At 53.0% G+C, this 25,291-nt stretch overlaps 1 protein-coding gene across 1 annotated transcript in view; it reads right to left on the reverse strand.

Annotated features, from left to right (window-relative positions):
- Positions 1 to 294: 294 nt before the first annotated feature.
- Positions 295 to 25,291, reverse strand: part of TMEM201 (transmembrane protein 201) — a 44,227-nt gene continuing 19,230 nt past the window's right edge. The window contains exons 6-11 of the mRNA XM_043994840.1: positions 21,468 to 21,671; positions 11,953 to 12,176; positions 9,799 to 9,870; positions 5,930 to 6,265; positions 5,032 to 5,169; positions 295 to 2,463 (exon numbers count right to left, since the gene is read on the reverse strand). Of these exons, the coding sequence (XP_043850775.1) occupies positions 2,366 to 2,463; positions 5,032 to 5,169; positions 5,930 to 6,265; positions 9,799 to 9,870; positions 11,953 to 12,176; positions 21,468 to 21,671 (1,072 nt within the window). The 3' untranslated portion in view covers positions 295 to 2,365. The remainder of the gene's footprint in view (positions 2,464 to 5,031; positions 5,170 to 5,929; positions 6,266 to 9,798; positions 9,871 to 11,952; positions 12,177 to 21,467; positions 21,672 to 25,291) is intronic.

The following is a 25,291-nucleotide window of genomic DNA, read 5'->3' on the forward strand; positions in this document are numbered from 1 at the left end:
ACTGCTTCCTTTGAAAGAACAGGTTTAGGGGCAGCTAGGTGGCGCAGTGGGTAGAGCGCCGGCCCTGGATTCAGGAGGACCTGAGTTCAAATCCGGCCTCAGACACTTGACACTTACTAGCTGTGTGACCTTGGGCAAGTCATTTAACTCTCATTGCTCTGCAAGAATGAATGAATGGAAGCAGCTAGGTGGCACAGTGGATAAAGCACTGGCCCTGGATTCAGGAGGAGCTGAGTTCAAATCCGGCCTCAGACACTTGACACTTACTAGCTGTGTGACCCTGGGCAAGTCACTTAACCCCCATTGCCTCACCAAGAAAAAAAAGAAAAGAAAAGAAAAGAAAGAAAGAAAGAACAGGTTTAGATCCAGATCTGTGATCTCACTGGCTTGGGAAACTCCCTCACCATAGAAGGAGGTCACCGAGAGCTGCTCCTTGAACACCAATGTGTGCAAACCTCGATTCCCTTCTGAGGTCCCTGTGTTCTCTCCCGGCCCCATCCACCCTGCCAAGAACTCCTTCACCCACAGGGCCTTTCTTTCTACCAGCACAGTCCCCTGAGACATCAACGTCCATCCCATGAGCAGGGATGTGACACAGACACGCACAACATACACAGTAACCTCACCTCAAGCCAATGATGACGAGAACACTCGTCTGGCTCAGGTCACAGACATGAACAGAGACGTGGGTCCCAGACACACCCCATCCATCAGGCACATCATCCCCAGAGAGTCCAAGCACTGGGCCTCAGAAGCTCACCTTTCCCCTCTCAGACACCCTCAAACTCCCGGGGGGGGGGGGAGAGGGGCGGTGCATTGGGAGGTCAGAAAAGGAAAAAACTCCAGATGGGTAAAGCCACTAGCGACCAGAGGTGAAAACAGAGGCAGGTCCGGCAGGGAAGAGGGGATGGAGGCTGGAAGGAGACACTGGGGTCTCCAAGATGAGCACAGAGGCTACGACTCTGAACAGGGCAGATCACTGGGGGAGGAGTTTCACAGTGAAACCTCCATTAGCAGTGACTGGGGAGAGGACAGCTGTCCTAGAAAAAAATCAGGGTATAAGGGAGGCCCTCGCATCTTAGCTCACATCCGTAAATGCCCTCACCATCCCAGGACAGGCAGCGAGAGCCTCTACTGCTCTCCCAGTGCCCCCTCCCAAAAGTGGCCACGTCAAGAGAGCTGGCCTGGGGCCCTGAGTGAGGGGGCCTGTGCAGGGGCACAGGGGAAGGGAGGCAGTTTGACTGTGGAACAGGCTGAAGATTTGGCCCAAGGGCTTCTGGGAAGGGGGTGGGGAGAGCCAGAGTGAGCTGGGAAAAAATGCAGGATTTCTGTGGGTTGTTTGGCAGCTCAGGTCCAAAGCTTTAGAGAAAGAGCCTAAGGGATGAGGGAGAGGGAGCAGAAGCCTGACTCCTGGTGGAAGAGGAGACAGAGGCTGCTTGGTCCAGGATGAGGGCAGATGATGCTATACTTAAGATGCCGTGCTTCCCATCCGAGGGGTCCAGAATTCATGGACTTTGCTTGTTCCAGAATGAAACATCTCCCTTTGCCAAGGGCCAAGGAGCACAAACCATGCCCAGATAAGACCCCCTCCCTTACTTCCAAAGCAGCCCCAAATGAGCCAGCCTGGCCCCGGGAAAGCTGTCCCTCAAGGACAAGGCGGGAGGGGACAGGACGGTCCAGCAGTGTGGCTTGTGGTGACCACCATCGCCGTCAGGCCAGGCTGGGCCTCCACTCCATCCCTACTAGCATCACAGTAGTGGCGGCAGCCCCGGCCAGGGGAATGGCCTAGGGAAGGCCGGGCATCCAAGAGGCCCAGGCTCCAGACACCCCCAACCAGGTCAAGAAATCCGAGAGCCCTCAGGCAGCACCCAGAAGACCACCCGGCTCCCAGAAGTCTGAGCACTTGGGCAGAGCAGTCACCTTGTTGAGAAGATGGACGAAAAGAGAAGATGGGGAGGCCAGGAGAAGGGGGAGCATAGCCCCAACTCATGCCATTAACTGGCTGGGTCTCTCCCCTTTGAGGCAGGTGTGTTTTCACAGAAACCACAGGGATTCCAGAGAAAAGAGCCAGAGATGGCAGCGGCGGCAGGGGAGGGCACACGCTCGAAGATGGTTCCCCAGAGTGGGTTGCGGCCCACTTGAGGTCCTTGCCACCAGCCCTGCTGTCTTTGGTGGTGGGGGGAGCAACAAGCATTCAGTTGTTGAGGCAAGCGAGGCCCACAGGGAGGGCAGGGCAGGCAGGAGAGGAGCAGCATGATCCACGGCAACATGCGTCACAGACTCGGGAGCCTGCAGACCGCCCACGCCCTTCTTGCTGGCTGGGCAGTCTGTGAGCAGGGGAGGCCCAGAGCAAGGGTGGCGGGGCTCAGCGCAGGCTCTGGTACAGGTAGGCTGACGTGAAGAGTGCGTTGGCCGCCAGGCTCAAGGCCAGGAGGCCTCGCACCACCGAGCTGCCGAAGTGAGCTGGAAGGAGAGAGGAGAGGAGTGGAGTGGGAGCCTGCAGTGGAATCAATCCAAGTTGGGCCTGAAGAACCCTCACTACAACATCAGCAGCAGCTGGCCAGCCATCCATTCATCCATCATCCACTCACCCACCCATCCCTCCATCATCCATTCATCCCTCCATTCACTCATCCACCCCTCCCCCTCCCCTGCCAGGAAGCCTCTCCTGACCTCTGGCCTCAAAGGCCTTTGTGCATCCCGCTCCTGGTTCCGTCCTCTTGGCCAAGCACAAAATGCCCAATGCCTCTTCTAAGTAACAGTCCTTCAAGTACCTAAAACCTCCATCCCCTTCCATGCCTACTTCTTCCCCCCCACGCCCCACAAGCCTTCTCTTCCCCAGCTGACTGTTTCCATTCCCTCCGCTAGGCATCTTGTGGTACAGGCTTGAAGGCCCTGACCATCCTGGCTGCCCTCCAGATCATCAATATCCAGAATTCTCCAGATATGGCAGAGTATACAGCAAACCTATGACCTCGGCCCTTCTGCATGTAGCGCTGGGCACACAGCAGGGGCCTAATAGATGCTTGATGGGCTATACCTACGTCACTGCTGACTCCTAATGGTCTTTTTCAGGTATGCCACCACCCCACCACCATTCCATCACGTCATACTTGGGATGTTCGCTTTGGAAACCCAACGCAAGCCTATTAAAGTTCTGTAGTAAGTGTATCCCTGCTAAGTTTATCGTAGTAGCTCCAGCACAATGTTCTAGTCTGTCAACATCTCTCCAGACTGACCCGTCATCCTTGTGTGTTGTCATCCCTCCCCAGTGCTAAGCCAGCTGCCAATTCCAAAAGCTTGCTACCTCTGACTTTCTTCAAGACTCTGGTAAAAAGTGTCAGCTAACAGAAAGCATGCACAGACCCGCTGGCAATCCGGGAGACCTCCCGACAAGTTGCCACTGAATATTAATCAGCCAGTGAGCATTTGTGCCTCTCTGCTCTGGTTCTGGCCACTGAGTCATGTATGAAAGCTGTACCAGGCCCAAGGCCTGCCATGTTCTCCAATGAGTGGCCCCGTGAGTCTGCCGAATACTTTGCTAAAATCTAGGCGAGCAGTTTCATCAGTTCTCTCCCCAGATCTGACGGCTCAGTCAGCCTGTTAACTGAAAAAAAGGCTGTTCTGGTCCAGCTGGTGGGACCCTTTCCTGAGAAAGCCATCCTACCTCCCTGATCCATGCCTTCTTTTCTAGCCGCACACTAACCATCCCTTGAAGTTGATGCTCAAGGAATCTGCCAGAGATCAAAGTTAAGCTCACCAGCCTATGGTCTGCAAACTTTATTCTCTTCCCTTTCTTGAAATGGGCCCCCAAGGATGGCTAGCTTACTGGAGCCAGGCACCAGGAGAAGAGAACTGTGGGACTAGAGTTGGAAGGGGCCTTGGGCTCAGCCAGTTCGACTCCCCCTCATTCACCCACGAGCAAAGGCCCAGCAGGTGAAGTAACCCAGGGTCCCAGAGCTGCTACATGACTAAGGCGGGCTGGAAACCCGTGAGTCTCCTGACTCTGGATCCATCCCTTGGTCCCCTCTGCCTCACTGCCTCTGATGGATGGTGAGTCAATAGACATCCCCTCCACCCCTGGACAGGGAGCTCCTGCTACCTGATGAGAGACAATATACTCCAGGAGGCACCCGTGGTCTTGACCTGGAGTCAAAACTCAGATGTCAGGGGTGAAAGCCCCTGAAGCTGCACCCCCAAACGCCGTGTCTCCCCCTCTTCCCCACCCCTCTCAGATCTATGACTCTCTCAGCTCTCTGGGCCCAAGTTTCCCCACCTATGAAATGAGAGTTAGACCCGATGACCTGGAGTTCTAAGACCCTGTGACCATTCATTCTGTGGGTCAGATCATCTCTGGGCAGTCTCCTCAAAGCTTCCATCCCTGACCCCCCTCAAGGTATTAGTGCACCTGGCCAACTTGGAGGTCCCATCTTCCTTCCAGGGAGGCCCGTGACCCTGGCCTACACAAAGCAGCCCATTAACTAGCACATGGAAATAATCTGCCCGTCCCAGTGTGATGCCCTGGACCCTGAGACAGGCTGAGCAGCCCAACTTCTATGGGAATTTCAGCAAAGGTCACGGGTCATATGTTCAGAAAGCAGCAGTCACCGAAGACTCGTGGGCCATGGGCCTGGGACACAAACACAAGAGAGATCGTCCCTGGAGGCCTCCAGGGGCTAATGTTCTCCCAACATGTACCCCCATGAGGAAATACGCGAGTATAAATACGTGAGTATAAACAGGGGGACAGCACCAGCTGCGGGGGCCTTAGCCAGCAAGGCTTTCACACACACACAGGAAGTGGCGCTCGAGGGGGCTCTGAAGGGACGGCCACCGGCTAAATTTATTAAGACACTGAAACGTCCATTAGGACGGGAGCCCCTCTGGGCATGGCCTGCTCTGGTCTCGCCTTTCCAGGGGCTATCTCCTGGATTTCTGCTGAAGTCACCTGAACAGCGCCGTGGCCTTAGCAACGTGCTCCTGCCGAGTCAGAAGTATGGGATCAGGGGGCTCCCAGGGCAGGACACGTACCTCTCCAGCCCAGGGCCTCCTCCAGGCACCCTTTGGTAGTGGTGTCCACCACACAGGCAGACGAGTGAGAGGAGCCATCCTCTTTTTTGACGGAGCCGTCGCTGCAGATGCTGCCACTCTCCACATGGGACCGGAAGTCTGGGGACAGAGAGAGGGGCTTCATGAGGGGCCTGGCACAGGCACAGGTCGGACAGGGGAGGCCAACGACCCAAGGAAAGGGTCCAACCCAACACCCCTCCCCATGGCGGAGCAGCCAAAGCTGTTTGCTCACTCAAGGATCACTACAACGCAGCTGTGTCTAGAGCGGGTAAGCAACAGCTTTGAGGTGGCCACACAGCCTGCACAGGGAGTGGAGGAGGGAGGGAATCACACAAGGAAAAGAAAACAGAATCAGACTAGAGGACAGGAAACAAGACCCTCCCCAGACGACTGAGTGACTGCAGAGGGGGCAGCACAGGGGCCACGGTGGTCCCCGCAGATCTGGAGCTGGGAACGTTCATTAGCTGGGCACCATTATGGGCAGGTCGCTCAGAGGCTGACAGGGTTTTTACTACAAGCTTGCTGTTCTAACTCGTGTGGGCTCAATGGCTCATTTTCTCCTTGTCCTTGGCCAGTTTATCGACCCTTAGGAGATGAAAGAAACTGTCACAGCTCAACAGGAGGCATCCTGGGCATCAAAGCCTTGGCCTGCTCCCCCTGCTCTGAGGCGCCAGAAGATGGGAATCGTTGCCTCACCCCAAAGGCCACCGCTCGCCACCCAGCTCCAGGTTCCTCTCCCGGATCTGGGCACCTCCCCGCCCCCTCCCCTTGGGTCTCTTGCCCAAGGATGGGCCAGACCCAATGTTTGGCACGCAGCTTGTCAAACTTTCAAGGGGCTCGGGCCCAAGGCTCCTCTCACCTCTTGCAGCCTGATGGGGAAAGGACTCGCCCTGCATGCGCTGCAGGCCCCGGGGAAGCTGCCTCTTGCTAAGGAATCGAGAGCATTCTGTGCTGAGCAGACTGCCATCAGCAGGGCTGGGCTCATCTGAGCTACTCGGGGAGTGGGGGGTCTGTGTCTCCCCAGGGGATGGGAAAAGCAGAAGCTTCTGCCCCTTCAGGTTGAGACGGGCTGGGCTGATGAGTGGCCGGCGGAGGCGGAGGGACGCACAGCTGGAAGCCACAGAGCCTGCCACGGAGGGAGCCGGGGAAGGAAGAGGGGACGAGGCACAGCTCCCGGACAGCACGGTGAAGTAATCTGGAGGAGACACAAGGAAAGGGCAGGTCGTAAGGCAGAAAAATCGAGCCCTCCAAATGGATCCTCCATCTCATGGCTTTAGGAGCTCCCGTGGTGGTGTACTCAACACCAGCCTCGCTCACTCCTTCCTATGCGCTCCCCACGGCACATCTGGAACATCTGATCACCGTGGCCGAGGCCATCCTCCCTCTGCTGACAGTTGGGCACCAGAGCTGGCCACCTGCCATCCCTCGCCCTCTCCAGGGACCCTCCCGAGGACGTGCTTTCCTCCTATTCTGAGGTGCCTCTTTGGTGCCCCTCACACCCATAGCTGCAACTCCACTGCCCCCTCTGGGACGCTCCTTCTCCATCCTTTGGAGACCGCCGTGTCCCATGCTGTAGGCACATAGCCACACGGGGGGCCCCGGAGCACCAAGAGGAAGCCTGACGTCCCCCTCTTGGCAGACACAGCACACGTGTGTTGGTGAAGAGGTGTCTGTTATAAGCACTCTTTCCCCCCAATTGGGATGGGCTGGGAGGGAGAAGAAGGCTAGATACAAGGGAAAGGGGGGGAGGGGATGTGAAGAGAGAGCTCATCACAAAGAATGCAGAGAACAAGGATGGCCGGAAGCAGACGACAAAGGAACTGAGGGTCATATCTTTTTTTTTTTCCTTTTTTTGTGGGGCAATGAGGGTTAAGTGACTTGCCCAGGGTCATACAGCTAGTGTCAAGGGTCTGAGGCCAGATTTGAACTCAGGTATTCTTGAATCCAGGGCTGGTGCTTTATCCACTGCACCACCTAGCTGCCCCCTATCTGAGGGTCATATCTTGGTGGGCCAACCCACTAAACTAAACACAGACTCATTTAGACCCAACTTTAAATCTGACCTCAGGCACCAACCACGGACCGAGGCAAGTCATTTAACCCCTACTTACCTTAGTTTCCTCATAAAGTTCCTATAAAATGGGGATAATAGCACCTACCTCCTAGTGTTATTTTGAGGATCAAACGGGACACTTATAAAGTGCTTTGCAAACCTTAAAGTGCTGATATTATGATGTTGAATTTATTACATATTTAAGAAAAGCAAGATGTGCTTAACAGATTCACAGAACCATACAGTCCTCTGTTCTGCCATGTATATGGAAACACCCATTTTATTCGATGTGTTAAGTTCAAAATAAAAACTGAAAAAGATCAATAAGCGCTTCACAAACGTCTGTTAATTGAATGATTAAGTTGAAGGTGGAATTGATTCAACTGATTAAATTAAATTATTAAATTGGGGATGTTTTGGGAAGAAATTCAGGATCACTAAAAAGAATCTTTCAGTTTCCTGCTCTCTTCCTCCTGTTCATTTTAGGCCCAACTTGGTGTTCACCAACACTGGACATTTCCAGATATGCATTAATAGTGACCAAGTTCTGTAAGTTGTCCATCCAATTGCGTGTCATAATCTGGGCAAAGGATACTCTTCATCCATTTGGGCTTTCCTACATGGATGGTCAGGTCAAATGTGAGTGATGACTGACATTTTTCAGGAGGTTCTGCAATGTCCTGGTGTTTGACAGAACCAATGTAATATCATACCCAAACAGAAATATCTGCAGAGCCCTATCACCCACAGGAAATCTCTCTTCAGCTTGGACATTGCTCTATCTCCATCACAGGCAAACATGATGAATACATACGTCTCCATCGTATACCTTGCCCGAGGATCTTGAATAATTCTGACAGATGGAGGCACCTTGTTGAAAAAGAACTTCTAATAGGATGTTCTGCTCTGCCAAGTCAAATGTGTCTTCAAATAGGCACCAACAATAGGCACAATGGGATTTCGTGTTGTGTATGATAAAGATGTTGGTAATGTGGACTGTCCCTTGTGACAACCCACCTCATTGGCGTCCGATAGGTCCTGGCAAAGACCTCACCTTCTTCCCAGTCACCTTAATGCTTGTGTCTTCCATCCATTATCTTCTATTTTACTGTATGTTAATTGTTTGTATCTAGTTGTTTGCTTCTCATCTCCCTCGTTAGACTGAGTTCACCGAGGGCAGGGACATGCTCTCGTCTTTCTTTGCAACCCCATCACAGGAGCTTAATAAATGCTGACTGACCCTCCCTGTCCCCCAAAAAGTCACCTGGGAGGCCCCTTGATGCACGTGTTCCTGAGGGTCAATAGGCTGGCAGCAGAGGTGTTGACATCATCTCAGCAGCCTTCTCCTCCCCGAGAATCTATCCCTGCAGAAGCCACGCACCCCCTCTGGCCATGACGGGCTGTGTACACCCGGTCCCTCCAGCCGCTCTCCCCATCTCTGTCCCCATCGCTGCTCATTTTAGCTCACTGTCAAGAGCCCAAGGGTGGCGTTTCGACTGTCTTCAAGGTAAGAAGTTGGCTATTTCTAAAAGAATCTTGGCAGATCTTTCCATTCTTCTGCTGTTTGTTGTCCTGGTTTTTACCTTCCACTGCTTCGCTCTGCTTTATGAAGCAAGACTTACTACTCATGATTTCCCATGATTTCTCTCTCTCTCTTTTTTTTTTGGTGAGGCAATGAGGGTTAAGCAACTTGCCCAGGGTCACACAGCTAGTAAGTGTTAAGTGTCTGAGGCCCGATTTGAACCCAGGTCCTCCTGAATCCAGGGCCAGTGTTCTATCCACTGTGCCACCTAGCTGCCCCCTCCCATGATTTTTCTTCTCAGCACATAACAGGTGCTCAGTGAATATCTTGGTCCTTCCTTGCTTCACTATCCCAGCTGCTGAGTTCCAGAAGTTCTTCCACTTTCAATATTCTGACTGTCTCGATGTGTGTCTCTCCTCCAACCCCAAGAACTGTGGGATACAGGCCAGGAAGTATCCCCCTCTTCTTGTCCCTCCCCTAACCTGGACCTCTCCTACAGCTTTGGGGCTTAGGGAAAGAAAGGACTGGGAATCCACTTCCTGGGATTTCGGTTTCTTTCTAAAGCTGAGTGGGCACCCAGGGCCAGCCGGGCCTTTGGCAAATTCCTAGTTCAGAAGGACCAGGATGGTACTTGTGGGAACAAAGCTGTGAGGGCGAAAGCTTTCACAATTCAATAAACTTTAGCATTTGATGCTTTTGATGCCATCCTACCGCTTGCTGTTTCCTAAGTGATTCTTTGTGCCTTGGTTTCCCCAACTGTGAACTGAGATCATTCCCCAAAGCCTGGGAAGGTGAAATGGTAAAATCAAATGCCTGGCTCATTGTGAGAAAAGCCCTTTGCAGACCTTGAAGCGTTATAAAAACGTGAGTTGTTATTAAGCCTCTGAAATCTTACTTTTCAAAGTTTCCCCCTTTCCCCAACTCTCTCCCCTCCCCTTTAGAAGGTGCAAGTGAGAGGGTTGGAATGAAGTCAAAGAACCTGGGTGCCATTCCCAGCTCTGCCACCTGTGTGACCTCAGGCAAATCCCTTCACTTCCCTGGGCCTCAGTTTCCTCATGTGTAAAGTAGGGGGGGTGGAGGGGCTTGGACTAGATGACTTCCGAAGTCCCTTCTGGGTCCTTCTCTAGTCCCCAAATCTGGTGTTTTTCCTTGCCTGATAGAGGTGCTTCCTTGATCAGAGATGCCTGAGAGGGTGGGCGGCTCCCACTGAAAAGGTATCCTGAATCTGGAGAGTAAAGAAAAACAAAGGACCTCGTGAGAGCGGCCCCCTCTGCAGAGCACCCCGCTCCCCACCCCAGCCACCCCGTCTTCTCCTCAGAGTCACACTTCGGCCTCGCTTGGCTCATGCGCAGACTGATGCGGGTCCAGTCAAATTTGTCATTACTCTCTCACATACCCCAACTTTCAGTCAAAAGAATCAGAAACTGAGGGGACACCTCTCAATGGGGGAATGGTCGGACAAGCTGTGGTGTGGAATACTCTTGTGCGTCTATCAGCTTCATTTGCTTCCCCAAAAGAATGTCTGCTCTGTAAGAGCATCAACGATTTTGATTTTTTGGTCTATATGCTCCGGTGTGTAGCCCCTCATTAGCAGACCATCTCCCTTCCCCCACCCCCAATCTAGTCTTCAGCACCATGGACAAATGCCTTAGCACTGCCCTCCAGCACCATGGACAGACATCTCAGGGATCCTTGTAAAAGTAAAGGGACCATGGATAGACCAGTACTTATGGAGCATCCGCTGTGCACTATGCTCAATAATTAGGTCACAAAAACAAAAACTCAACTATTCTTGCCCTCAGAGAGGTCTCACACTTTTCCTTTGTCTTTGTATCCCAATGTAAGACTTTCTATACTTCCATTATCTCATCCAATCCTCACAATTACAGGTGAGGTAGGATCTATTATGATGTACAGAGAACATAGGTGATTTGCTCAAGGCCCCACCTCCAGAAAGGCCTGAGTGGGTCCCCCAGACCCTAAGCTCCACATCCCGTTCCCTGTACCACATCTTAATCTCAGTTTGCCCAAGGCCCTACAGAGATAGCCAGGGTCCGGGTTACTGGCCCAGAACAGGACTAGCCAGGAGGGAGCAGAGTAAGGGAGAAACGCCAAGAGGTCTCTTCTCCGCACCCCCCCTCCCCTGGCAACACACACACCTGCTAAGGGTCTGCACAAGGGCTTGGGAAAGCCAGAAAGGGGATTTCAGTGTGGTCTCTCTTCAAAGGGAGGAGAAGCAGGGATGCAGCTATGAAGAAGACCTGCCTCAGGGGAGGGACCTTACAGACAAAGGCCTGTTTCTCAAGCCTGTCATTTATCTTCTAAGGAAAGATTAGGGCAGGAATCACTCCCCTTCTGAAGTTAAGACCCTGCCTTTTATCCTGTAAAGGGTAATTACTGAAATTTTATTTAAAGGGAAAAAAGCAAGCAAACCACTGTGCCTTCAGAGAGTCATCCAAAAAATGCCAGCAGTCATTCCACCACAGCCTCGTTTCCTGGTTTTGAAATGGGGGAGTGGAGGAAGATGGGTAACTCAGAGATTCAACAGAGAAAGGAGAGGGCCCTTAGAAGCCAGGATGGCAGAGCTGGGAGGGGCCCTAGAACAGAGAATGTCAGGGCTGGGAGGGGCCCTAGAACAGAGAATGTCAGGGCTGGGAGGGGCCCTAGAACAGAGAATGTCAGGGCTGGGAGGGGCCCTAGAACAGAGAATGTCAGGGCTGGAAGGGGTCTTAGAACCCAGGATGGCAGAGCTGGGAGGGCCCTTAGAACCCAGGATGGCAGAGCTGGGAGGGCCCTTAGAACCCAGGATGGCAGAGCTGGGAGAGGCCTTAGAACCCAGGATGTCAGAGCTGGGAGGGGCCTTAGAACACAGAATATGCCTAGAAGCAGTTTTAGTCTTGGCTGTCTAGTCCATAAGCCAGCGAAGCCTGTCTGTTCCTTACACTTGCTGACCAGGGAAGGTCGTAAGAGCATCGTGTTACAGTGGAAAGAACACTGAATCTGAAGTCCGAGGCCCGGGTTCAAATCCTTGCTTTGCCATTTGCACCCATGACCTATGATCTTGAGCCCATTTTTTTCTGCTTCCATAAAGTGAAAGGGTTAGAGTCAATGACCTCTGAGGTCTCCTCCAATTCTCAGGTGGGAAATCCCTATCTAAGACGAGCCTCTGAGAGCAGCTGGCCCAGAAGAGGCCCTACGGACAAGGCGTGCATTGGCAGCCAGGCCCGACTCCAGCTGCAGTGTTCTTTTTTTCCACCCTCTCCCACCCCATCTCTCATTCATCTGGACGCTGCCCCCCTCTCCTCACCTGCTCGGGTCAGGGAGGGAATGGTCCCCAGAGAGAGGGCCCTGTTGAGTCGTCCTGTCAGGGAGGAAGAGGACGTCCGTCGGGGAGACCTGAACACTTGCTGGTTGGTCATCTGGAAGAAGGTGGGCGGGGCTGGGACGAACAGAGTCGGTGACACTGAAGGGTATGGGAAGGCCAGTCCGTTGCTGCCAGGGAAGAAGGAACTGGAATCTCCCGAGAGATACCTGTGAACAACACAGATGACATGGCAGGGGAGGGAGACACAGCAGGCCTCGGAGGCCCCGAGAGGAAGATGCAGGACTGTCCCTCCCCGTGAGAGCAGGACCCCAGGCCAGGAGGAGCCCAGAGCAGGGTGGGTGTGAAGTTAGTGAAAGCAAGGACATCATCTGACTACATTCACATCATTAGGAGCGGGCGGCTGGAGGTGCCAGCATGACCCACCCTTCACCCCCGCCCCAAGCTGAGCCCTACCCTTAGAGAGAAATCCCCATGAGCACTCAGGCAGACTCATTTCACTACAGGTGCGAGGGTCTCGACTTTAAAGGGACACTGTCACCCCTGCTGACCCCCACTCTGTCCACTCACCATCCTCTTCCCCTATGAGAGTCCTAGGACTCGGGTCATCCCCCAAACCCAGGCTCATGCCCAGCTCCTCCCTTGGTGGTCTGGCAGTCCTATTCAACTGGGCCTGCTGGGACCAGGGCTTGCAGGCAGGCAATGGGAAAAGGGCTAGGATCAAGCTTTGGGGTTCAAGATCAACACAACACCTTGTTGGGCAACTCTAGTTACATAATTTGAAAAAGAAAAAAGGGGGGAGAGCTTGCACATTTTTGCCGCCTCACCAAGGGGAAGAGAGGGGCAGAGATGGGGAGAAAGCCTTCTCCTGCTTTGGGACTCAGAGTCAGGGTTCCCAGACTAGCACCATGGGAAGGAAGGGGGGCAGGGAGGGGGATGCAAAGCTTTGGAATGGACACAGCAGGACAACAACCTCATGTTCCACCAAACTCCAGGCTCGGGCCAATGGTTTAAAATGATTATTTAAAAAAATGAGCACACACAGATATAAATGTATGTCAACAAGCCAGCCGATGGACAAAAGGTGACAGTGTCTCTTTAACTCAAGACAAGACAAACAACAACCAGACCGGAGGGTCCACAAGCCAGGATTTTAACCATGCTTCTGGATTAAGCAATCGATTACAAGGGTGGGTGAGAGAAAGAGTGACCAGAGGGAATTAATAGATTAGTCTGCCAACCTGGGAGGGGGAGGGGGAGGGCTGGGGGGGATCTGGGGAAGGTCAAACCTTACCTCTGGTCCCAGGGGACAAGTGAGGCTGGAGGACTAATTCCTAGGCTGGCCGTTTGATTGGCTGTCCAGGCTGCTGAATGGGGTGCAGCTGGGAGGCTGGGGTTGGCCGGTCAGACAGGGCTACAGTTTCCATTGCACCAAATTAAGTGTTTAAGAGGACAGTGTTTGCTACCAGCACAGTAAGAGGAGCAGCCTGCTTTCTAGGCCTTGAGCAGTGGGTCAACAGAGAGGACTTCCCGTCTTCCCGTTTAGAGGCACGGTCCATTTTGGGGAACACTGGGGGGGGGGAGGGCGAGGTGAGGACTCAAACAGCCCGTGGGGAAGCCACAAAGATCCATCCCCACGTGTGAGCATCAGTGTTCCATCCGGCCCCTTCTAAGGATACAGTTTCTGCCCCTGTCCCTGCTCTTCTCTGGGAAGGTCATCCCCCCAAAAAGGGCCAACCTAGCCCATAACCTGAAGTCCGGCAGTATGGCTTCCGGGCCTGTGACACTACCTAGCCCCTGGCTGTGCATACCCTGAAAAATCTTGCTTATGAAAGACCTCGAAAGGACTTTGGATGGGCTGGGGACGAGGGGTGTGTGTGTGTGTGTGTGTGTGTGTTACTGAGGTCAGCAGCTTCTCCAAAAAACCTGTCCCTAGGGCAGACACAGGTGGGCACACAGAGGCACTGGGGTTGGCAGGTAGCTTTGGAGAGGTACCCAGGTAGGGCAGACCAGGCCCACTGGCACATCTCCAGTGCCTCCCTGAACTACCTACACAGAGAGGTTTTCCCAGACTCAGATATCCTGACTGCCAGCAGCAAGGGCCTGGCCAGCGTGGGTTTGTTTCTCACATCCCATTCCCCACCCCCAATGCTGGGGTACAAGGGCCTGTGATTTCTGTCAGCTTTGGGGAAGCTCTTGCAGTAACTCAAACAGAAACTTGTGTGAGACTGAGCAGACGGGCCCTAGGAAATGACCTGGGGGCCCTGAGAAGGCAGTGACTCTCCCAGGGTCACACATCTGATCAGAGACAAGACTGGAACCCAGGGCATCTATCAACTGTTGCCAAGCCACCTCAACAAGGCTTGAAGCAAAAACAAGCACCAAGAAGCCGCTGAGGGTGGAGGGAGCAGCGCTCCCAAGCAATTCAGTCTCTCCCTAAATAAAAACACAGACAGTGACCGGCCCAAGTCCCAGAGGTGATGGGCATCTGCGGCAGGGTACTGACCCAAGGCCTCTGACTCCCTAAGGGTCACAGATTCCAAGTCCTCATTTTACCAATGAGGAAACTGAGGCCCAGGTTAGGTGACAATCCAAGGCCAGATGGGTAATTAATGTCAGAGGCAGAATCTGAACCCAGGGCCTGGACTCTTGTCTAGGGCTGTGTGGGTGTGGATATGAGAGAGAGAGAGAGAGAGAGAGAGAGAGAGAGAGAGAGAGAGAGAGAGAGTCTGTGTGTGTTCCCATTAAGATCTAGAAAGTCCTTTCCTCACACCAAGTCGGGGAGATAGGCTGTATAGCCAGACTGGAATACAAACTTTAAGGTTTTTCACGTTCCTTCATCTGCTATTAGGAACTCTCGGGTGAAGAAACTCCCTCCCATGCAGGCTGGCACCTTTTCTGTGACCTCCAGCCCCAGAGCCTTGGCCTCACAGAGGTCAGCTTGGGCTCCCCTCGGGAGGCCTGTTCTCTGGCCCTAGCACATCACAGTGTCAATGCTGTCCTCAATTAGAGATAAGGTGGCAGGGCTCAGAAAGAGACTAACACTGTGCAGGGTCACTAAGCTGAAAAAGATGGGAGCGGGGGATTCAAACCCTGGTCTCCCTGTGCATCAAATCTGGCCTGACTGGCCTGCAGGAGAGAAGCTGCCCATGAGCACCCACCCCCCAGCCTGGGCAGCCTCCAGGTTTTCTCTGCCGTGCCCCTGGACACCCTGGATCATACACCTAGGGTTCTGGCTATTCCCATCATGCCCTTGACAAGGGGCCTTTCTGAGGGGTTCTTTTCCCTTCTGTGGGACAGGCATCGGTCAAAGCAAGGCGTCTTTGCTTTAGGCCATGGGCAAGTCTGCCTTTAGCTCAGTCAGAGATTCACGTTTCACTTCTGCCTACAGAATTCTTCCAAAGGGACCAGCCTGGATTTGTTTCCCTTCTTTTAATTTTAAAGCCCACCCCTAAAAACACTGAGAGACCAAGTAAGTGGTCCAAAGTCACACTGAGTATGAATCAAAGCCAGGGCCTGAAGCCAGGAGATGCCACTCCTGGGGCAGCTGCAGGGGCTAACCCGTACTGGTGGAGTAAGTTCCCTCACCTGGGAGCTCCCTGTGCCAAAGAAATCAGAACTCCACTTCTTATCCCTATTTTAAGTCCACCTCAATCTGAGACCCTTCCGGGCCTCCCAGCCAAAACAAGGACATTCAGCTCTCAGCCCAAAATGTCTGAACTAACGGGGACCACATTCCATGAACTCTGGAAAGGAAGTAAAAGGCAAGAAGACAGGACCAATGGAGTAGTCAGACACATGAGACTGAGGGGAGAGTTTATTGAAAAGGTGAGGTGAGAGGGGGGACAAGAAGGAGAGTCCAACCCACCTAAAGCTGCCTGATGCCCCAGGCCCCCAGCCCTGAGATCCAAGGCCAGACACCCAGGATCGCGATCCCTGCAGGATACCTGGGATACCACACACACATGCCCAAGCCCCAAGAAAAGCCCCTCTCCGTGTGGAAACGCTTTACAATTTCAAAAAGATAAAACCAGATGGTACCAGAATCAAAACTGCTAGACAACCAAGGGTCAGGAGGCTTTTATTTAAAAGCTGTGAACATGAAAACTGGCACTGGCAGGGAGGGTTACAGCCATTGGGGTCACCAGACAATTGACCAAAATGCTGCTGCTGAGAAAACTACTATGACTACGACTACGTGACTGGATGTTTAGAGAAAATCACAGAGAGATGTCACGGGACGAGGCCATTGGGATAAACCTGGCCTCTGGACTGCCCTGCTGAGGAGCAGTGGGGACTGAAGTGACGCCCACTAGGATCAGTGGAGGGACTGACCAGGGGAAGGGGCCCACCTAGTCGAGGGCATGGTTAGGCCCAAGGACAGCACCACCCTCTCAGCCTGTTCTCCATGTCTCGTCAACTTGTCAATCATACAGCACCTGGGGGCACTTCCTTGACTTCCAGACTGTTTGGGGGGGGGGGGGGACAAGCCATTTTCCTATTCCCTGGGGATTCCAACACTCAATAGACACATCTCCCCAGTGATATTCCCTTTACATCACAGACTTCTCAAAAACAAAAGGTAACTTTAATTTATGTTAAAAATAAACGTGACACAGAACTCAGAAGCAGAGGGGGAGAAGGAGTTACCAAAATTACCCCCCCACACACAAATGGGTGGTTTAGATTTTAAACACCAGCTATATGGTACCACGTCCCCCAAAGCAGGGGTCACTGTCTTAAGCAAATCCTCCTTACCCTGACTGCCTTTCTAAGCAAGCTCCAGCCCCAATCCCAAGGGGAGATTCCTTGTTAGAATGATACGGATAGATACATATGGATATATGTCTGTTTATTGTAAATAATTTAATGCTCACACACACCCCTAAGACTATGAGAGAAAGCTTATTAGTGTCACACTGTCAGTACACACATGAAAATGGAAGGGTGAGAAGAGCAAAACCAGAAAACCAAATCCCTCCAAATCAGGAAGCTGGTGAGCGTCTCTCAACCCCCCCCCCCCCTGCCCCCCTTAGTCCTTGAAGGCTACAATCACATCCCCAGGCTCTGACCCAGCGAGAGGACAAGGAGCAGGGCTCACCCCTGAGAAGCTAACGGGCCCAACTAGTCCCCCCAAGGGACACGGAGGGTTCCATCTGCCCGTCCCTGTTGGACATCGAGGCCATGGCAGCCAATGTTCTCACCTGCTCTGCTCTGCTCCCTGTGAGGGAGGCAGGTATCCAGGTACCTGCTTTACAGAAGAGACGAAGGACTGACCTGTCCATAGGCAGAATGACCACTCATGAAGCGGAGTTAGGATTCAAGGAGGTCTGCCTCTTAGTCCAGGGGTCCAAGTTGTGAATGGGGAGGGCCAAGCTTGGCCCCAAAGAAGGGATCTGAGAAGAGCCCTCCCCTCGCTTCTCTGGAGGGGGGGCTACCGATGGGAGAACACTGAAGACCTGTCACTTGCCCAAGACTGGCCAGGCGGGTTTTGTTGAGCTGCTTTTTCTCTTACTGGCACAAGGGACAGGTCTCTGGGTACAGGAGGGGAAGGGGTGGGTTGGGAAATCCTGATGATGTGTTCAGGCTTCCTAGCCAGCCCATCAAAGGAAGATGATCTTGTCTGTCCCCTGAACACCCTCCATGTTCCTGCAGCACGGGACTCTGGGACACAGACCTTGCTGAGAATGGTTCAGGATTTATCTGTGAGGTACAACTCCCCAGCCTGCTTAAAACGAATCAGGACGATGGTGATGCCAGGCCCCAGGCTGGAGGTGGAGGGACAAACTCCTAAAGGCCTTTTCTTAGCTAAGCTGCCTCTCAAATCTCCCCCTAACATCAATGTTATGCTTTCACAGCCAGATGAGAAGCAGGGACTGTGATAAGACAGTAAAGAGGCTGATCTGGGAGAGGCATTCAGCAGCGCTTAGTGGGGCCCAGGGTGGCAAGGAGTGCCCGCTGGAATCTAAAAGACCAGCACTGGGAGGTCTCAGGGAGCTCTCCTCATCCTAGGCTGGGGTTCCCAGTCACGAACATCACCGCAGGTTGGCTAAGGGCGGATGGCCTTGTTCCGGCTGAGCCAGGGAGGGCAGCGGGGGTGAATGAACCAGGCACCAAACTCCCTCAACTGGAGAGGGCCGATCTCTGGCTAGCAGAGAGACACTGTGCCCTTGTCCCGGGACCTGGTCACCCTAAATCTCTCTCCTGGCAGGAAGAGAGAGGAGGGCTGCCTGTGGGCCCCGTTTCCCAACAACCCACCCTTCAATCTAGAACTTGGAACACAAAGTCCCATAGGAGCTGCCACAGCCCCCTCTGTGCCCCCTCAACTCAGCCAAGGGCTGAGGAGGGTCGGGAAGCATCGTCCGAATCTGCCGATCCTGTGTCTGAACTTCAGCTGGATGGGGCTCTCGTCCCTCCTTCTCCCAGAGCTGGGCACTCAGACTCCTTTATCTATCACCCCATCCATCATCATTCATCAGGGGCCACCATGAGCTCGGCCTTGTGCTGAGTGGGAAGGGCCTCAGACTCCTCAGACTCCCCCTCCCACTGAGCAGTGTGTCTGCCTCAGCCAGGGTCCCAGATGCCAGCTGATCTGGGAGCTCAGAGCCCCGGCCCCCACAGAGCCCCCCGGGGCCCAGGCTGACAGAATGGGTGACACTCTGCAAAGCACTTTCAGCTATGTGAGCTCATTTGTGGTCCTTACAACCCTGAGGTCAGTGGGGGCAGGGGCAGTTAGTGGTTAAGTGACTTGTCCAAGGTCACACAGTTATGGCTTTTCTCTTGTAAACCTTTCCTCCAGTGTTCCACTCGCAGCATTGTGTATATTCCTTCTGAAACCTCCCTGGAAGAGCTGAATCAGGTCCCCCCGCTCCCCAGCTTCTCTAAGGAAAGGAACAATGCTTTCGTAACTCGGGAGAAGATGAGATGTGGTGAAGGCGGGAGGGGACCAGGGTACAGGCCTTCACAGAAACCCAGGTCCAGGAGGAACCTGGCTCCAACTAAGAGACATGGGAATGTCTGCCCATGCTTGCTAGTAGAGCTAGGTAGGGTAAAGATAAAGGTCAGACAGAAATAGGACAGAGAAGCTCAAAGCAGGGAAGGCCTTTAGATCATACATAAAAGGCCAGACCCAGAGGAGGATCTGGGACTAGAACTCAGGTCTCCTGATCAAACGTGCCACTCTTTCTACAGGAACATCTCTCTCAGACACAACAGCCACCCGGCCACTCCTGTTGAGATCAGGCTGGGTAAGGCCCCAGAAAGGGCCCTGAATGTCAAGAAAGAACCAGATTCTGTCTCCTGGGGACACTGAAGGATGGGGATGGCCCAGGCAGGGTCTGGCAGAGACAGGGCAGAGCTCTGGGTGTGGCAGGCATGCATGGCGAGATGCACCGACCGGGTCAGAGGCCCTGCCAATGAAGAGGCTCTGCCCACCACCTCCACCGGGCCTGTGCCTAATATTCCCCAAGAGCAGGTCAGATGCAGAAAACCACCCTCTGGCCCGGAAACGCTAAACAGACAGTGATGGGGAAAGAAGGTATCACTGATCCTCCCCCTGGCTTCCCATAACCCAAGGTCATGAGGTAAGGTCAGGGAATGGCGGGCCTCCCCAGGGATCCTGGAGAATGGGGAATGAAAACCCCAGGGTCATTTGTCCTCCAGTCTGCAGGGGAGAAGTCTGAGAGCCTAAGAGCAGCCCTGCCCCACAAATGGGGACAGCGGGAGGATGAGAAATGGGGAGCAAATGGGACAACGGTCTCCGACTACAGGGCCCTGCAGAACGGGGAGGACTCCTGGCAGGGCCCATCAAGCTGCAGCAGGAGGCATCCTTGTTCCCTTTCCATGCCTCTCTTTCACTTAAAGCTTTTTCAGTCATTCCTTCATTTAGCCTTTCATGCGTGCTGGGCTAAGAGCCAGAGGCTACCGAGTCCTGCTAGGGCAGTTGGGTTGCCTTTCACCAGTCTTGACCTGGGTCTGGCTGCCAGTGAGTGCTTTTGGTGGCTAGAGATGACCGTCTCCCAGGAGCAAGAAAGCCACCAAAGAGCCCTTCCACGGAAGAAGGGCAGCAATGACAAGACGGACTTTCCAGCCTGTGAGGTTTCAAAGGAAAGGGACCAAAAGCCTGGCCTAGGAATCCCGAGCCTGACGAACTCGGTACGAGTTCCCGATCCTTCCACACGCCCTTCTGGGTAGGGGGCAAATAAAGACTGCCTGCCCTCACCACTCTCTGCTCTGCTCTCCCTGCCCCCTTAGAATCTCGGGCTTCGGGTCTGCAAGGGGCCATCTGCACAATGAAGAACAGATGAGGACGACGAGGCCCAGAGAGACAAAGGGATCTGGTGATGTCACACAGCCCATCAGTGGCAGCGCGAGGATCTGAACCGAGATACTCCGACTTCCAACTACATCACTGCTGGCCTCACGGGGCCGGACAGAGGTGGCCGGTGAGCTCCGGGGAGACCCCAGAGCCCCTGCAGCACCAGGCCAGCCAACTCAGATGGGAAATCTCTGAAGGGGCCGGGTTTTCCCGCCTCCAGTCCCCAGGCCAAGCCCTCCACCAGCTCTTTTAAGGGGAGAGGCTGTCTGTTGGCTCCTGTGGCATCACCAGTGCTTAGCAGGGTACCTGGCATTTCCTGACTAACTGACCCTTGGGAGTCACACCAAGTCACAGGATATTAGAGCCTGAAGAGTCCTTAGAACAAAGTTAGAACACAGAACCTCAAAAGCCAGAAGAGCGCTTAGAATCACCCTGTCCATCCCTGTCTTTGCCGAGGTCACACACATCTCCAGATTCCCAGCCTGGGGACAGCGTTCTAGGCACTGGAGGAAGGGTCGGCTGCAGGTGACGCTAGAAATGGGAAGGCTCTAAACACTCAGGACCCCTGACCTCAACCTTCCCTCTCATCTCCCAAGGCAGGCTGAGAAGCAACAGAAGAGGGAGGTCAGGCCATGCAGAGAGGCAGAGGAACCCCCAACTCCCAGCCTTTACCAAGGGAGAGGGAAGAAACAAAAGAAAGGTCTGCCTTCTTACTGAGCCACATGCCCCAAAGGTGTGGCAGGAGGGTTACTGGGGAGGAAAAAGCCAACCACAACCAAACCCTGCATGGTTTAAGGGCCAGGAAGCCAAGCTCAGGAGGAGAAGGTGCCCCCCAGGACGGCGTCCATACAGACCCCTCGTTCCAGAAGAGGGCGGCTCTTTGGTGGGCCTTGCAGCATGGGGAGTGGGCTTGGACAGCGGGAGGCACAGATGAATTCTGAGGGGGAGAGAGGCGGGGGGCCGAGCCTCTGTCCTAGGGGGCTGGTGTCTGTGTGGAGCGCTAGCTACAGGGGAACAAAGAGCCCTGACCATCTCCAGGAGGAGACATGTGGGTGCAGAGGGAAGGAAAGGAGAGACAGAAGCACCCAGCGGGCGCTGGAGGCCAAGCTTTGGGGTCTGCTGCTTAAAAACACCAAATCCAAATGCCCTCCCCCCCGCAGTCTGTCACTGCTGGAGCTCTGACCTTCGGGGCCGGTATCTCCGCTGGCCCGTTGCTTTCCGTGTAGCCACAGCCGCAGTGAGACCCACCAGGCAGCACAGGAATGTTGCGCCAAACTTGAGTGTGTCCAGCCAGCTGGGGGGGTCCATCTCCAAGTAGCACTCTACCAGGTGCAGCCCCAGGAGCAGGAACCATAGGAATGAGGCAAAGGCATCAATCCTCCGGAGCCTGAGGGATAGGCAAGGGAAGGGAGGGTCAATGGGCCGGCGTGAACCCCCGCAGTGGGTGATACCCACAGGATGGGGGAGGGGGGATCCCTCCCCACCAGTCTACACTTTTAGGCCTCCTTTGCTGGGGGAGGACCCTTGGTGCTACCTATCCAAGATCCCATCTTCCTCTTTATTGGCAGAGCATCCTCAGAAGTTACTCCTCCTGAGGAAATCCTGAAGCTTAGGGAGATGAAGTCACTTGCCCAGGGTCACAGAGGGAATAAGGAAGCCAGGACAAGGGCCCCTGCCTCTCCAGCCCGATGCCCTTTGTCACTGGGCCATCATAGCTCCTCCTGTTCATCGGATCAATAAGGCATTTGTGAAGCACCTTTTGTGTCAGCCATAGTGAGCTTTCATCACTGGCCACTCCTTCTCCCTGAGGGGTGGATGCTCCCACAAGGAACTGGGGTCAAAGGCAGGGTCTCCCACCTCCTACCTCAGAACAAATCACTAGCCCTTTCTGGGCTTCAATTTCCTCGCCTATTAAATGAGAGGGGCGTGCATCGGCTCTGGAGTCAAGAGGACCTGAGTTCAAATCTGGCCTAAGACACTTGACACTTATTAGCTGTGTGACCCTAGGCAAGTCACTTAACCCTCATTGCCCTGCAAAAAAAAAAAAAAAAAGACATGGGGCAGCTAGGTGGTGCAGTGGATAAACCACTGGCCCTGGAGTCAGGAGTACCTGAGTTCAAACCTGGCCTCAAACACTTAACACTTACCAGCTGTGTGACCCTGGGCAAGCCACTTAACCCCCACTGCCTCACTTAAAAAAAAAGAAAAAAGAAAGAAAAATTAAATGAGAGGGGCCGGACTAGGTGGCTCCCAACAGCCAACCCTATCTACCGGGCAGAAAAAGAGAGAGACAAAGCTCAACCTGACCATGGCCTGTCTGCAGAGATGGTTCTGAGGCCCCCGGGAAGGCTACTCAGAGCTCCTCTCCCAGTCTCCCCCATTAGACTGGGAGCCATTGGAGGGCAGGGGCTCTCTCGCCTTTCTTTGTACTCCCAGGACCTGGCACTGTGCCGGGTAATAGCTGCCACTGTTCAGTTGTGTTGTAACGATTGGAATGACGCCACCTGCTGGAGACTTACTGTAGAAGAGTTCCGCCCATGAAGCAAAGGTCTTTGAGGGCAAGACCAGGAGTCTTTTCTTTGGCGTCAGGAAGTGACGCAGGCTAGTGGGAGGAGGAAGGAAGAGACTGGCGCTCAGTCTCACTCTTTTTCCTCTGGACACTGGTGGAGAGGGGAGCTAGAAATGTGCTCTCCCTTTAATCTAGGAATCTAGGCCTTTCTCTCTCTCTTTACCAAATTCTTGTTCTCCTTAATAAATGCTTAGAAGTCTAACTCTTGCTAAAGCTTATAATTTATTGGCGACCACTCATTAGATATTTTAGACAGTTTTGCTAGAATTTTAGCCCTTAACAGAGTCCAACTCTATGACCCCACTGGGGTTTTCTTGGCAGACACTGGGTGGCTTGCCATTTCCTTCTGATCATTTGGCAGATGAGGAAACTGAAACAAAGAGGCCTAAGTGACCCGCCCAAGGTCACACAGCTACAGAGTCTGAGGCCAGATATGAACTCAGGGAGATGGCTCTTCCCGACTCCAAGCCCAGTCATCTCTCCGCTGCACCCCCCAGCTGCACACAGCAGGTGTCTAATAAATGCTTGTGGACAGTTTCAAGGTAGCCTCTGGGCATTGTGGTCCATCAGCTCATTTACATGGGGCTGCTGCTAAAGCTTTAAAGGGGAAAAGAGAGAAATGGTAAAGCCAAGAACTCTTTGGGGACTATCAGAACACTACACAGGCAGCCCCCGCAGCTTTAAGCTGACCCTGGGGACACCCTACATCAGGGCTGCTGGGATCGTACCTGACAAAAAGGTGGCACTGTTCAGTTTCACACGATATCTAAGAAATGAGTCTCTGCACTGATCTGAGACACGAGACATGAGAGATCTTTCTATCTTCAATGGCTCTCTCTCTTCCTCCCTCCCTCCCTGTGATCCAGCCAATCTGGTCTTTTCTTTTTTACACACAAACACACCATCTCCCCTCTCTGCAAGAGGGTGTCAGCCATCCCACACGCTTGGGATGCGCTTCCTCCTCCCTTCTGTCTCATGGAGACAGACACAACTCAAGCACCATCTTCTGCATCAAGTCTTTCCTGCTTCTCCCTCCTTCCCAAACCTGCTTGTGTTTAATTTGCATACATCTGTGTTGTTCTTGACTTCACTCTGGTTCACTGGGCTTCACACACTGAAAAAGCTGACAGGGCAAAGTAGAATTCCCTGCTATCTGAAGAGCTGACTGGGTAAAAGCTACAAGGTAAAAGCCTGAGAAGGTAAAGTCCTGCAGAGCCCCCGAAAGAGCTGAGGCTTTTGTCAGCCCTCTGCTTTGGGGAGACTACTTGCCAGAGTAACGAGTCATCATCCTGCCATAGGTGGCAGGCTGTCACTGTTTAGAAATAACACTGAAGGGGATGAATGAACCGCCTTCCAGAGTCACCAATGGCTTCAGGCACAAGGGTTCCCTACTCATTTCTTCCCTTGCTAGGTCTCTATGTGTGTCTATGTCCCCCATGGAGACTGTGTGCCTCAGTGGAAGGCTATGATCTGGGTCCATGAGCAAATTTCTAAATTTTAATTATTCCTTCTCTTAAGTAAACATTATAACTATGATTGCTTTTACCTTATCATCAAGTAAATGTTTCATGTTGAAGAAGTAATGGTATCATGAGTGTCCAAAATTAGAAATCGAGGGGAAGCCCCTCAACTGGGGAATGGCTGAACAATCTGCAGTATGTAAATGTAATGCAACACTACTGCGCTGGAAGAAATGATGATCGGCAGATTTCAGAAAAACCTGGAAGGACATAAGTGGACTGATGCTGAATGAAGTGAACAGAACCAGGAGAGCACTGTATACAGTAACAGCAACATGGTATGACGATCAACTGTGATAGACTTAGCCCTTCTCAGCAGGGCAATGATCCAAGACAATTCCAAAGGACTCATGATGGAAAATGTTTTCCACATCCGGAGAAAAGTACTGTGGATTCTGAATGCAGATTGAACTATACTGTTGACTTTTGGGCTTTTTTTTTCCTTTATTGTGTTCTGATTCTTCTTTTGCAGCATGACTAATGCAGAAATAAGTTTAATGTGATTGTACATACATAACTTATATCAGATTGCTTTCTGTCTTGGAGAGGGGGGAAGGAAGGGAGAGGAAGAAAAATTTGGAACAAAAAATCTTATGAAAACAAATGTTGAAAACTATCTTTACATGTAACTGGGAAACAATAAAAAAACTTTTATGAATTTTTAAAACAGAATTGCGCAGCTAGGTGGCGCAGTGGATAAAGCACTGTCCCTGGATTCAGGAGGACCTGAGTTCAAATTCGACCTCAGACACTTGACACTTACTAGCTGTGTGACCCTGGGCAAGTCACTTAAACCTCACTGTCCTGCAAACAAACAAACAAAAAGAGGTATTGGGGACCCTCTTTGATTTAGGGGCAGCTAGGTGGCACAGTGGTTAGAGCACCGGCCCTGGATTCAGGAGTACCCGAGTTCAAATC

Source organism: Dromiciops gliroides, chromosome 3 (genome assembly GCF_019393635.1).
Source record: "Dromiciops gliroides isolate mDroGli1 chromosome 3, mDroGli1.pri, whole genome shotgun sequence".
In the NCBI taxonomy this organism is placed as follows: domain Eukaryota; kingdom Metazoa; phylum Chordata; class Mammalia; order Microbiotheria; family Microbiotheriidae; genus Dromiciops; species Dromiciops gliroides.